This window comes from Ostrinia nubilalis, chromosome 29 (assembly GCF_963855985.1).
Source record: "Ostrinia nubilalis chromosome 29, ilOstNubi1.1, whole genome shotgun sequence".
In the NCBI taxonomy this organism is placed as follows: domain Eukaryota; kingdom Metazoa; phylum Arthropoda; class Insecta; order Lepidoptera; family Crambidae; genus Ostrinia; species Ostrinia nubilalis.
This window is the reverse complement of record NC_087116.1, coordinates 28,172-42,845: the sequence shown is the minus strand read 5'-3', so window position 1 is coordinate 42,845 and position 14,674 is coordinate 28,172. Positions and strand designations below refer to the sequence as shown.

The 14,674-nt window shown below is 39.3% G+C and overlaps 1 protein-coding gene across 1 annotated transcript in view; it reads right to left on the bottom strand.

Moving 5' to 3' along the window:
• Positions 1–14,674, bottom strand: part of LOC135085592 (glucose-6-phosphate exchanger SLC37A2) — a 32,931-nt gene that overhangs the window by 9,442 nt on the left and 8,815 nt on the right. The window contains exons 4-8 of the mRNA XM_063980364.1: positions 9,026–9,159; positions 8,082–8,214; positions 1,849–2,012; positions 1,108–1,257; positions 139–207 (exon numbers count right to left, since the gene is read on the bottom strand). Coding sequence (XP_063836434.1) covers positions 139–207; positions 1,108–1,257; positions 1,849–2,012; positions 8,082–8,214; positions 9,026–9,159 — 650 coding nt within the window. The remainder of the gene's footprint in view (positions 1–138; positions 208–1,107; positions 1,258–1,848; positions 2,013–8,081; positions 8,215–9,025; positions 9,160–14,674) is intronic.

Genomic DNA, 14,674 nt, shown 5'->3' with positions numbered 1-14,674 from the left:
GTTGATCAAATAATAAATGTATTGTACCTCAAAACCAACCGAATTGAGAACCTCTTCCTTTTGTTGAAGTCGGTTAAAGGTTTAATTTAGAAACTCCAACCGATGTCATAATTGCTACCGACAATAATGAGTACTCACCTGATCACCGACTATCACTTGAGCGGGCTCCGGGTCTTCTTCGTCGTCAGACCGGGACTGTCTAGACGGCTGTAAAAGAAATCAATGTCAAATTTTTAATGAGGCTCTTTTAAGTACATGTATGTATATCTAATATAGCCCCACACACTTATGAAGTAAAGTGCAGTTATAACTTTCATAGATCCCTACTCGCCAACTTACTATCATAGATCCCTACTGACCAATTCACTATTATGGATCCCCACTCACCAAGTTACTATCATAGATACTCACCAACTCATTCTCATGGATCCCTACTCACCAACTCACTATCACCATTATGGACCCAACTCACTGACTTTAATATCACAGAACCCCACTAACCAACGATCCCTGACTATCGTAGTTCTCCATTCCCTATTACAGAATCATGGATGCCCAATTCCCCACTCACCAACTCACTATCAACAATCCTCGCTCTTCGACTCAGATCCTCACTCATACTATCATAGAACCCCCACTCATCAAACTACTATCATATTCCCCCACTCACGGAGTCTCTCGTACTAGGTGGCGAACTCGGCACGATGCCCACGTGTTTCGGTTCTGGCGGTAGGAACAGGAATACAAAGAGCGCCACTACTCCCATTACCAGCGCTGGGTATATGAATGACAACATCCAGTTGGTTTCTACACACTCCAACTAGCTCTTGGTAGATGGAAACTAGTCAGTGCTAGCTCTCTTAGATAAATACCCGCTTACCAACTATCATAAATCCCTATTTACAAATGTCACTATCATGAAACGCCACTCACAAACTATCATAGATCCCCAGTCACTAACTCACTATCATAGAACCTCAGCTCACTATAACAAACACTGGCTCACTATAACAAACTTCAAAGTACTATAACAAACTTCAGCTCACTATTTCAAACCCCCAACTCATTATAACAGACCTCGACTCATTATAACAGTCCCCCACTCACCGAGTCTCTCGTACTAGGCGGCGAACTCGGCACGATGCCCACGTGCTTCGGTTCTGGCGGTAGGAACAGGAACACAAACAGCGCCACCACTCCCATCATCAGCGCTGGGTATATGAATGACAACGCCCAGTTGGTTTCTACACACTCCAACTAGCTCTTGGTAGATGGAAACTAGTCAGTGCTAGCTCTTGTTGGATGGATACCCAACTATCTTGGATCCCCACTCATCAATCAACTATCATACATCTCCTCACTGACACATAATCATGGATCCCCAATTCGCAACTGTCTATTGCGGATCCCTATACTCTAATACAGAATCATGGATATCTACTCACCAACGTCACTATCATCGAACCCCACTGGTTAAGTCACTATCATAGATCGCACCAACTTACTATTACGGATCCCCTAGTCACCAAGTGACTATCACGTATCTCCATTCATCAGTTGACTATCATGGTCCCCCACTCACCAACTCACTATCATAGATCCCCACTCACTATCATAGATCCCCACTCACTATCATAGATCTTCACTCACAAACTATCATGGTTCCCTAAAGCCTGGTCCGTGAGCACGTAGAATTTTGTAGCGCTCGCACACTCACTGCGGGCGCCCGTCGCACAGTCGCGACAGCAATATAATTACGCGCGAGCGATAAGGATGGGTAGCTTGGGGTCATTGGACAAAATTCTACGTGCTCACGGACCAGGCTTTACCTACTATCACTTAACTTACCGAGTCTCTCGTACTGGGTGGCGAACTCGGCACGATGCCCACATGTTTCGGTTCTGGCGGTAGGAACAGGAATACGAAGAGTGCTACCACACCCATCACCAGCGCTGGGTATATAAATGACAACGCCCAGTTGGTTTCCACGTATTCTGCTGCTAAGAGCGCGCCTGAAAGAAGAATATTATACAGTCAAATCATTGTCATCAGATCATTAACGCTCGTAATCAAAAACATTACTATGAGGTCTTGCAGTGCGCGTGGACGCACAGGATAACACACAAACCAATCACAAAGCTCCATTCAATGCTGTGCGTTCGATTTGCTGATTCACTTAAGGCCGGGTAGCAGAGAAAATGGCGAAAATGAGGTTTTCATTTTTCATTTTTGAGGTACTAAACAGTAAAATTAAAGGCTAAGATTTTTATTGGGCATAGTTGAGGATATTTTCTAGGGCTATTAACGGATGGAAACACGATTTGATGAAGTTGACTCGATAGAATAAATTCCCAAAGTTACCTCTATTCGTTTTCTATTTATGGTATTATTTTTAAAATAAGCGATTTGAGATTCTAAATCTTTTACTAAACTAAAGTTCAGAAATAACTTGAGGGCTTTTAACGGATGAAATTTTTATATTGCGTCTTATTTAGTTACTATGTTAAAAAATGTGGAAAAAATCGTCCATGACGGCTTGGACAATCTCATCAGTCGCGCGGTGGCGCTTACGGAGGACAGACGCGTGTCAGTTTTTTGGCCGTGACAGTTCGCGATTTGTCAATATTTTTGACAATGATGACTTTGATGAGTCACAGTATAATAATATCAGTGTTACTGGAGAAAGCTTAAATTTTTGATAATTAAAAATTATCAATTTTGTCTACCTATTGAAATTTAAATCGTTCGCATCCTTTTAAACGAAGACTCTACTCATGATACCCTCAAATATGAGACAAAACCAATGAGTTAAAATTACATTTTAATAGTACCAGGCCTGTTCATCTCCGCGAGTTCACATCGAAAACAAAACACGCACGATAGCCCACCTACAGGAGGCGATTCGACAAGGCGTCACATACGAGATACGAGCGAGCATTGACACACGCACGCGTACTCTTGTATTATGGAAAAAAATAAAAAAATACTGTGTAAAAAATACTGTGCAGTATTTAACTGCCTAAATAATAATAAAAACATACAATATACTTTTTTTAAGTTGCCTGAAGACACTGAGAGGTAAATAAGTGGTTATTGTTATTCATGATAATTCATGCAAATTCATGTATTTCTTCCGACATTTTCCGCGATTTGGCACTTCACGTCACACATTAGTTTGCCGAAGTTCGCCGAGCCAGCTATTGTCAATTATTATAGGTGTCAAACAGGATAGGGTCTTTGCGCTGGTTTTCGTCCAACTATCGGAGTTGCCAACTTTGTGATCTTAAAATACCCTTACATAAATGTATCATATTATTTTATGTCGTTCGAGTGCTCATAAAGGCAGTCAACTAAAGTCCATACTGCAACGCACACACAATACGCACCGTAACGTAAACGCCTTGCCTCGCCGATGACAGTGCGCGAAGGGCAATGACAGCTCGCAAAACACTGACGTATATCAATGTCTCATGGACTTGGCGTAACTTTAAAATAAACGTACTCGGTACATTACGCACACATTTACACGCATTATAAATACATACACGATTTAAGAAAACAACATGGCCGCAATATAGGCAATCAGCGGACAGGTATTTGTGTGTGTGTGTGCGTGTAGTTGTCAGCTGATTGCCTATAAATATGACGTTGTTTTCTTAAATCTTGTATGTAGGTACCTACTCGGCACAAGTCAGGTAGTTAGTGACGTCACATGAAAATGTTGCCAGAATGAGTACTGACCAAACATTATCTATTTCTTTTTTTTATACATCACCAGGGGTAAGTTAGAAAGAGATAAACAGCTGTTTGTCATTAATTTGTCGAATTTTTGTATAGATCTATATTTCCTCTCCACTATTACCTCCATGCCACAAAAGGCGATACGTTGTTGATCCCTTCCCGAGTTGATTTGCCTGCTATATGACCTGAGCTTTGCTTTAAAAAAATGACCCTTAGTCATCTAAGATTTAATATTGTATGAAGAAGTTTAGTAAACACTTAAAATTGTGTTTATAATGCTATCAATTAGACATACGTGCCAAAAACTTTTCCTGTCAGCACGTTTTTTTTTTCTAGCGCGATGATTTCTGCAATGTACCGGTGACCGGTGTATGGCCGCGCATTTACGTAATTTTTTGGAACTCACTACTTTTTAAATTACATTTTCATTTAGGTAGAACTGTTGCTTAGGCATTATAGATTGCAACAAAACTAGCGCGGGATGGCTACTGCCTTCTGTGAATACAATACTTTGTATTCAAATTTTACGCATGTGTTTATGGCAGCTCAGTGAAATGGACGAAAACCGAAGTTAGATAGAAAACCAGCACAATGACCCTACTTTCAAAAATTAATATTGCGATTTTATAAATCACTTAAACAACTTTATATTAATTTGCGGGTACGCCGGGACAGCTCGTAAAACAAATTCATTATTTACATATTACTAATTTATCAACTTTGTTCATTGTTAGTTCATTAGTTGTTCGTGTTTCGTTTGGGTTAGACCAAGAGCCGAATGCAAAAAATAAATGTTACTTAATTAAAATAAATAAATAAATAAATAAATTCTTTATTGTATAACTTATTTGACAGTTTAAACTCTAGGCTAATCTTATGCTACAAAAGGTAAAATTATACATGTGCCTGAACTAGGAAATTTATTCCTGTATCTCAGGCGAAATAAAGGCTTAACTATACTTTAATTAACTATCATTAGCAAAATACATATTAATATTATACATAAATAATCCACTTACATACAAATTATATTTATACTAAAAATTTAAATCTATACACATTAAGCAAAATCTAAGAATTAAAATCATTTATTATTAATTATATTAATCCTACAAAAAACGGACGGACGTGTGCAAGTCTAATAGCCATATACTTGGTTAACTCATTTTAAAAAGTGCACAAAAACGTTCTATGTTCAGACAGACTATATGACGAATCTATAAGGGTTCCGTTTTTGCCATTTGGCTACGGAACCCTAAATACCGTATCAAAATCTGTTGCATAGTTTTAAAGATCTAAGCATACATAGGGACAGACAGACAGGAAAGCGACTTTTTTTTTATAATTATTACGTAGTGATGATGGGCATATAGACCAAATAAAGACATTTTGATTTAAGGGGGGGACATCGTAAGAGCCTTTCACATTTTTATCAGAAAGTTAATAAATTAATATATTTAGGTTTTTGAAATCTAAAACAGCCAGGAAATCAAAGAGACAAACATGATACCTTTGTGATTTTATAGGAATTTTATTGTAAAACACGGTCATATTAAACTTTTATAAAAAAATCCAGAGATAAATGTTTTTTTTTCGAGAAAATGTTTACCTAATCGTGTTTTCGAAAATATCATCCCATCACACATACGTTCTGTAATACATAATATTGAAAACAGTGCGAAATATCGTCAATTGCAGTTTTCACATACTAAGGGTCCATAATGAAATTAGTATAATGTTTGTTTATGTAATAAAATTTGGTTTGAAATACCTACTGAATTGAATTTTTATTTCTTACTAGCTTTTTGGCTTCGCCCACGTGAAATAAATTGTCACAGTTATGTGTGTTATAAAATATTTAGGTGCTAGCTCTTACACTATATAACTGGCGGCCGCATGTAGCTGCGCGTTGCCGCGAAGAGCAGTGAATGCAAGTGTGGTGCGCTAGATGGCGACACAGTAGCTTCTTGTAGCAGTCAGCCCTATGGGCGTCAAGACAGTACCGATCACTGACGTATGTCAACAAAACGGTGCTCGACTCATAAGACAAGCTAAATTACACCATATTGTTGATGACATTGAGCATACATTTTTTTGAATACCTTCGCGAAGAAAAACTTCTGTACGTAGTACTTATTATTATTCTGTGATAGTACCTACATACAATCGTCTTATGCCCGTATTCACAAACATTACTATGAGGTCTCACAGTGTGCGTGGACGCACAGGGTGACACACGAACCAATCAGAGAGCTCTATTAAACGATGTGCGTTCGATTTACTGCTTTACTTATGCAAGCATCGTTTGTGAATACGGGTGTTACACTCTTTAGAAGAGCACACTGACACAAATAAATAATAAAAAATACTGTCTAAGGTCTGTAGCTAAAGGTCTAAGCTGTAAAATAGAAGAATCTTCTAGCCAAAAAGATGGCAGATGCAGCAGATGTCAACGGATTTAAAACTGGAGTTCATATGACTCCTTGTAGACTTGAGTCTCTAGAGCGTCCCTTCCTCCACCATGCGTAAGAATGTTTCAAAAATACTGTCTAAGGTCTGTAGCTAAAGGTCTAAGCTGCAAGATAGAAGAATCTTCTAGCCAAAAAGATGGCAGATGCAGCAGATGTCAACGGATTTAAAACTTGGAGTTCATATGACTCCTTCTAGACTTGAGTCTCTAGAGCGTCCCTTCCTCCACCATGCGTAAAAGTTTTCCAAAAATACTGTCTGAGGTCTGTAATAAAAGTCTAAACTGCAAGATAGAAGAATCTTTTAGCCAAAAACATGGCAGATGCAGCATATATCAACGGATTTAAGACTGGACTGGCACCACCTTGCAATGTCATCCTCTCATTGTTATCTGTAATGTAAATTATTTTTAAAATGTATTTAAAAAATAAAATGTTCGTTTTATTATTTCAATAATCTGACCTCTCAACTCAACTACACTACATAAACACCTTTGTTCGCAACTGTACTGACGAAACCTCGATATTATACCGTTCATTTAAGATGGCAAGCTTTTTGCTGCGGTAATGCACTCCAGGTAACCGTGTGTGATGCTTATTGCTCATAGTGATTTTCGATACAGAGCCCCGTACATACGTTATACATAAATTTATTATGGAAAGATTAACCACATGCAAAGCTTTGTGAATTGCAACAACTATAATTTATTATCCAAGCTCTAAATAATTGCTACTACGAGTAACTGATCATAAAATGTTTTTCCAATCGCTCAAGCTCCCGAGGATCTACCGATAGGTCGGGTGACGTAATCTTGAAATTCTTTTAGCCGGCGCGGAACTTCCGGAAGGTCGGGTGACGCCACGCCTCTTTGAACCGTGTTTACTTTGGCAGTTATCTATATATATAAAAGAAAGTCGTGTTAGTTACACCACTTATAACTCAAGAACGGCTGAACCGATTTAGCTGAAAATTGTCAGGGAGGTAGTTTAGAGCCAGGAGAAGGACATAGGATACTTTTTATCCCGTTCGAAATTAAAAAAAGTCTGCTTATTTATTGCCATTAAGGCGGAACAAAGTTCGCCGGGTCAGCTAGTATTCTATATTTATTCGATTCTAAAATATATTCCCAAAAATTTTGAAAGTTGTTTTAATTTGTATCACTTGGATATGATTTGTATTAGAAAGTGCTGTGAGTGTGACACTTGAACGGAAGGAAGTCAACCTAACCTAACCAACTGCGTATTTCTAAACTGCGTATTTCTATACTGTGTAGCCGCGAGAGCTCTTTGGCGCGCTGTCTTCGGCGAAGTATTGCGCGCGCAGATTTTGACAGCGCGAAATACCTACTTTAGCAGAAATACCAAGCCTTAAGCAAGCATCGTTTGTAAATACGGGTGTAAGTCTCCACTGCAGTAACACGACTCGATAAGTCATCTCTTACAACATTAAACTATTCTAAGTTGCAGAAAGAAGGTTTTAATGATATTAGTTTTGTTATCAAATAATTTTCCTTAAGTTGAACTTAATAACGAATGAAGAATAAATGGACACGAACGAACAAACTCAATATAAATGTTATAGGTCTAGCGCTTAACTCAGTCAGTGCCTGTGGTTTGGGAGCGTCAGGGAAGTGGTGACATTGACATACATTTATGACGTGACAGAGCGTAATAGAAAACTAAAGTAGGTCTCAAGTCTCGCCGACGTTTGACGTTACAAAAACACCCTCCCGTGCCGCTCCCATACCTCAGGCACTGACTAAGTTATGCGCTAGACTAACAGTTTCAGATTCCGGAAATGGGTCTTCTCTTTGAGTTGCCAAATAATTGGATTTTTAAATGGTGAATGAATGAATGAATGAACGAACTCACCCAATATATTCCCGAGTGAAGTGTGCGAGTTCCATATCCCGAAGATGAGCCCTTTTTTCGAGTTGCCGAACCACTTGCCCACAATGGCGACCGTGCCCGGCCAGCCAGTCGTTTGTGCTATGCCCGCCCCCGCCTACGGAACACAGATACCACGTTACAATAATCTTCTTCTTATCGTGTCGACAACAAACCTACACAGTGTCAGCCCAAAACTCCGCCACAAGAGTGGCGTTGTCAGCAGCATTCATCAAATCCCCCTGCGTGCAATTGCTCGGGCACTCAGGGCACGACATCATCAGGTTACAATAATGAAATGTTTTTATTGCCTTGTATCTAGGGGTATTTTTCATGGGGGGCCTGGCCCCTGACATGCCATGTCGCCGGGTATGACGCGAAGCTTACAAATTATACACCTTTACGCTTTCGCTCCATCAATCTCAACCCTGAGTCCCTGAGTGCCCGAGCAGCTGCACACAGGAGGATTTACTAAATGCTGCTGACTACGCCACTCTTGTAGCGGAGTTTTGGGCTGACACTGTGTAGCTTTTATTGAAAACGGCCCTAAGGCACGGTTTCTTGAACTTCTATAAGATCTCACGCTGCTTCGTCGCCTCTTTCTCACGACTTTTTGTGAGATTACCTACGTCCTCAAGGAAGGCAGAAGGGGATAACATCCTCCTAAGATAAGACACTCCTAAGGTCCTCCTCACACTCGCTCCGTCACCTCATCATCATTTCAGCCACAGGACGTCCACTGCTGAACATAGGCCTCCCCCAATGATTTCCATGTTGACCGGTTGGTAGCGACCTGCGTCCAACGCCTGCCTCCAAAGCGTCTCTTTTTCTCTCTCTCTCTCTCTCTCTCTCTTTTGTCACCGTTTGTCTCTCTCTCCTGTCACCTGCGCGTTCACTTTCTTCTGTCACCTACACCCTCTCTTTCTCACCTGAGCCAGCAGATAGTACGCGATGCTGTGCACGCCATAAGTGTAGCCGACGCCAAACATGTAGCAGCAAGCTGCCGAGAGCAGCATGCCCAGGCTCAGAAAGTATCTGAGGTCCACGCGCTCAGCCACCATGCCTGCGAGCAGACATCATCAGGTCATGGTCAAATGGATACATCGTTTCATCCACGAAGACGCGCCCCACCAATTTTCGGTCGAGGGAAGCGCGGAGTGTGGGGAATTTGATCCGGTAATTCGTACCGATAACACCCAAACATTAGCGGAAGAATGGTGGGGCGCGTCTTCGTGGATCAAACGATCTATAGCGAACAACTGAGGTGTGGGAGCGGCGACAGAGCATACAAGTCTGAAGCATATCTGAAGTCTCACTGACGTTAGACGTCACAAAAACACTTCCGTGCATGTGCATGTGGATTGAGTGATCCTTGCTTCAATCTTAACAAAAATCGAGGAACTTTAACTTAAAATATGTTAAAACATTGCGATGAAGTTTAAAAATTTGTTAAACCTAAGATAAAAATGTTATGGCCAATAAATAGGAGCACTCATACCGCACGCTTTAAGAAAACGTCAACATGTTTATTTCAGAAAATAAAGCCTTTCCACTTCTTTTTATAGTATTGAAAAATTGTTAAGAATATGTTAAAACTATTAACAAATTCAGAAATTCCTTGCACGTCCCGTTCCAAAGTTATGACGATTATTTAGGATCACTCACACCGCACACGGGCCGTATGAATGCTCTTCAAAATAATGACTTTTTATTAATAAATACGTTATATTTCTGTTGGGAAATGTGTGCAAACTGACCAGCGAATTTGTTAAAGAATAAGTGTGACAAAACTTAAAAGCTGAAGGAAGAAATTAACCTTTATTCTTTCCTCCAATATGCCGTGTGAGTGATCCTTACTTTTACCTCTATCTGCTCATATGTAGTTCGTAGGCAGACTGAGATAGTATCTAAAATTGTTAATTGTTTTTAACAATTATTTGGCATATATTTTGCTTTTATTAAGGTCATAATTTAAGAAATATCAGGCTTAGATGATTCCTAAAGGAAAATGTTGATTAGGGTACATATGATTTTTTATTTTGTGAGACTGTTCCGATTCGTCAGACGTGACAATGCAAAACCAATGCAATCTAATATGTAGTAGGTTTAGGGGCCTCCGCTAAAACTCGCGGGGGGCGTCCGTCGCCGCGGTCGGCAGTAGCGCGAGTTTTAGTGGTTTACCCCTACATCTTGAATGATAGAAATAAAGAAACATTACAATTGTTTATAGGATTGAATTCAAATTTGACTTGTAATATGAATTGAGAAAGATACCTACTCACGGTTTTATTTAAATAAATTACAAATTTCTCAACAAAACTGTTTTTTTTGGTTGGACTATAAAATACGATAAAATAATATTATTAAATCTCACATGTAAACTTCTGATGAATCGAAACAGTCTCTCAAAATAAAAAATCATACGTACCCTAATCAACATTTTCCTTTAGGAATCATCTAAGCCTGATATTTCTTAAATTATGACCTTAATAAAAGCAAAATATATGCCAAATAATTGTTAAAAATAATTAACAATTTTAGATACTATCTCAGTCTGCCTACGAACTACATATGAGCAGATATAGGTAAAAGTAAGGATCACTCACACGGCATATTGGAGGAAAGAATAAAGGTTAATTTCTTCCTTCAGTTTTTAAGTTTTGTCACACTTATTCTTTAACAAATTCGCTCGTCAGTTTGCACACATTTCCCAACAGAAATAAAACGTATTTATTAATAAAAAGTCATTATTTTGAAGAGCACTCATACGGCCCGTGTGCGGTGTGAGTGATCCTAAATAATCGTCATAACTTTGGAACGGGACGTGCAAGGAATTTCTGAATTTGTTAATAGTTTTAACATATTCTTAACAATTTTTCAATACTATAAAAAGAAGTGGAAAGGCTTTATTTTCTGAAATAAACATGTTGACGTTTTCTTAAAGCGTGCGGTATGAGTGCTCCTATTTATTGGCCATAACATTTTTATCTTAGGTTTAACAAATTTTTAAACTTCATCGCAAAGTTTTAACATATTTTAAGTAAAACTTACTCGATTTTTGTTAAGATTGAAGCAAGGATCACTCAATCCACATGCACATCTTCCGTGCCGCTCCATACCTTAGGGAACTCTAGACCTATAGCACAGAATAATAATAAGTACTACGTACAGAAGTTTTACTTCGCGAAGGTATTTAAAAAAATGTATGCTCAATGTCATTAACAATATGGTGTAATTTAGCCTGTCTCAAGAGTCAAGCACCATTTTGTTGACAAACGTCAGTGATCGGCACTGCGCCGAAGCTATAGGGCTGACCTCGGTAAAATGATGTGACGTGAGGTGTCTAACTGCGGAAAATGGCGGAGGAAATACATGATTTAGCATGAATAATATTAACTAGGTACTTACGAGGGTGGTCTGAAAAGTTTCCGACCTCAACGTGAAGATGGCAGCACACATCAATTAAAGTCAGGGAATGTAATTGTGCATCTTTTGTCAGCAACACTTCAAAGTTTCAGCCATTTTTGACGCGCGGTTTTTATTTGAAAGTCGTTTGAGTGAGTCGATGTGAGTATTTTTGTGAAAATGGAAAAAATCGAGTATCGAGCTGTCATAAAATATTTGTTTTTGAAAGGGAATACCCCTACGCAAATCAAAGATGAGTTAGATTCTGTGTACGGGGACTCTTCACCGTCATTTACCACAGTAAAATTTTGGGCAGCCGAATTTAAACGTGGCCGTAAGAGCTTGGGAGATGATGAACGTTCGGGACGTCCAAAAACTGTAACTACTGACGATAACATCGCTAAAGTTCACCAAATGGTGTTAGACGACCGCCGAATTAAAGTGAGAGAGATAGCAGAGGCAATGAAAATGTCCAAAGAACGTGTTTGTCACATATTAAATCAAGATTTAGGCATGAGAAAGCTGTCCGCGCGTTGGGTGCCGCGTTTGCTAACGTCAGACCAACGACGTGTTCGAATGAACATTTCCAATGCTCTGTTGGCGCAGTTTAGGCGCAATAAATCCGAGTTTTGGCGCCGACTAATTACTGTAGATGAGACTATGTAGAAAAATAAAAATAAATTTTAAGAAAACAAATCTTGTATCTATGTTAGGTCGGAAACTTTTCAGACCACCCTCGTATTTACCTCTCAGTGTCTTGAGGCAACTTAAAAAAGTGCATTCTGTGTTTTTATTATTATTTAGGCAGTTAAATACTGCACAGTATTTAGTACACCATTTTCTTTATTTTCTTCCATCATACACAAGAATACGCGCGCGTGAGTCAATGTTCGCTCGTATGTGAGGCCTTGTCGAATAGTATCCTGTAGGTGGGCCATCGTGCTTGTTTTGTTTTCGATATAAACTCGCGGAGATGAATAGGCCTGCCTATAGTTCCTACTAGTATGTTGAAGGTCCTTTTTAGGGAATTTATACATCCCAACTAATCCCAACTAATATTATAAATGCGAAAGTAACTCTGTCTGTCTGTCTGTCTGTCTGTCTGTCTGTCTGTTACGCTTTCCCGCTTAAACCTCGCAACCGATTTTGATGAAATTTGGCATAGAGATAGTTTGAGTCCCGGGAAAGAACATAGGATAGTTTTTATCCCGGTTTTTGAAACAGGGACGCGCGCGATAAAGTTTTTCTGTGACAGACAAAATTCCACGCGGGCGAAGCCGCGGGCGGAAAGCTAGTGTTCTAATATAACTTGCATTACCACACACAGTCAAGTCAGTGTGGCATTATTTATCTTTAAAAACTACCTCACCTTAGTGGATGTCAAAAAGTGACCGTCATTGGCATCTAGAAATGGGTGAAAACACTAAAATCATAAACTAATGATGTCATCATTGCACTTAAAAACCTAGGAATTAGGCCAGCTGTGCCAATATGGGCGCGCGTCACGCACTCACGTTGTGAGGATTGTAATGCGATATTGATAAACAGAAATCGACCAAGCGCGAAACAGTCTCGTATAGGACTAGGGTTCTGTGTAGTATTCTATTTTAGGGTTATGCAGGTTCAAATGTCAAAAAAATTTGTCCGCATTGGAAATAATTGTCGAATTGAAATGAATCGACAATGTAGGGAACATTGTCGACATTCCACCAGCTCGTACTAAGCGTTTCGACGACTCGTTTATGCGAACAGCTAGGGACTGGAATTCGCTGCCTGCTGCTGTAGTTCCTGAACACTATAATCCGGGCGTTTTCAAGGCGAGAGTGAATACGCACTTACAGGGCAGATATGTACAATCCTAGACTGCATATCCCTTAACATCAGGTGCGATTGAGGTCAAATACCTGCTACCTTGTCTAGCATTAAAAAAAAATGCTCAAAACTCGATTCAATTTAACAGCCTTGATTCTGTAATGATTGGACTAAATATTGTTTTATTTTGAAGCCCCGTTAGCATCTCGTACTAAGCTAAATATGCTTGTGTCATGAATGGGCTCATCGCTCACCATAATCGTCGAGCGGCGGCGGGGCTCGAACCCGCGTCTCTCGGTTCAAGTCAAGTCGATGTTTCCGTGTCAAAGTGAATTGTGTATTGTAACTAGGGTTTGCTCCCGGGAAATCCCGGTACTCGTTTTTCCCGGGAATTCCCGATAATCTAATCCTTTATCTAGTTCAGGTACTGACGATGCAATTCCCGGGACTTTCGGTACTTTCGGGACTTCAATAATTTATTTTTAACTAGCTTTCCGCCCGCGGCTTCGCCCGCGTGGAATTTTGTCTGTCACAGAAAAACTTTATCGCGCGCGTCCCTGTTTCAAAAACCGAGATAAAAACTATCCTATGTTCTTTCCCGGGACTCAAACTATCTCTATGCCAAATTTCATCAAAATCGGTTGCGAGGTTTAAGCGGGAAAGCGTAACAGACAGACAGACAGACAGACAGACAGACAGACAGAGTTACTTTCGCATTTATAATATTAGTTGGGATAACAATTTTTTGACTAGATGCCATCATCTTTTTACATACACACTATCAACAAATGAAAAAATATTAATAATGTTCCTAATTCATTACTATCCTTTTAAGACTGATTGTTTTATCTGATTGTACTTAGATACTAGGTACTTATTATTTCTTTCAACAGCGTGTTTTTTTTAAACCTAATTTAGTTAATTTATGTTTTGTCCCTAAGAGTAGGCGCACACCGTTGATTTTTCGTCGGCCGATTGTTTAGTCGGGCAGTTGATCAGTATGGGCATGTATGGGAGTGCGCACACTACGCCGATTCGACTCGCCTTCGCCAACTAAAAATCAACGCCTACTCTAACTCTTGTCGCTGCCAGTATTTGACATTGATAGAAAGTGAGAAAACATATTTTAACTAAAATAGATTGATTAAACGATTGTTGCTTTTTATAAATATGGCGGTTATGATTTTTAATAGGCATTTATAACTAGTTTTGTCGTGTTGTGTAACTGTTTGGACTGATTTATTATTAAGGTAACAAACCAATTGAACTGAACAGAAAAAGTTTAATATTTTTGTTAACCTATTTACATTTTTATTAAAATTACGTACAAATTAGGTAATTTGTTTTAATAAATAATAACC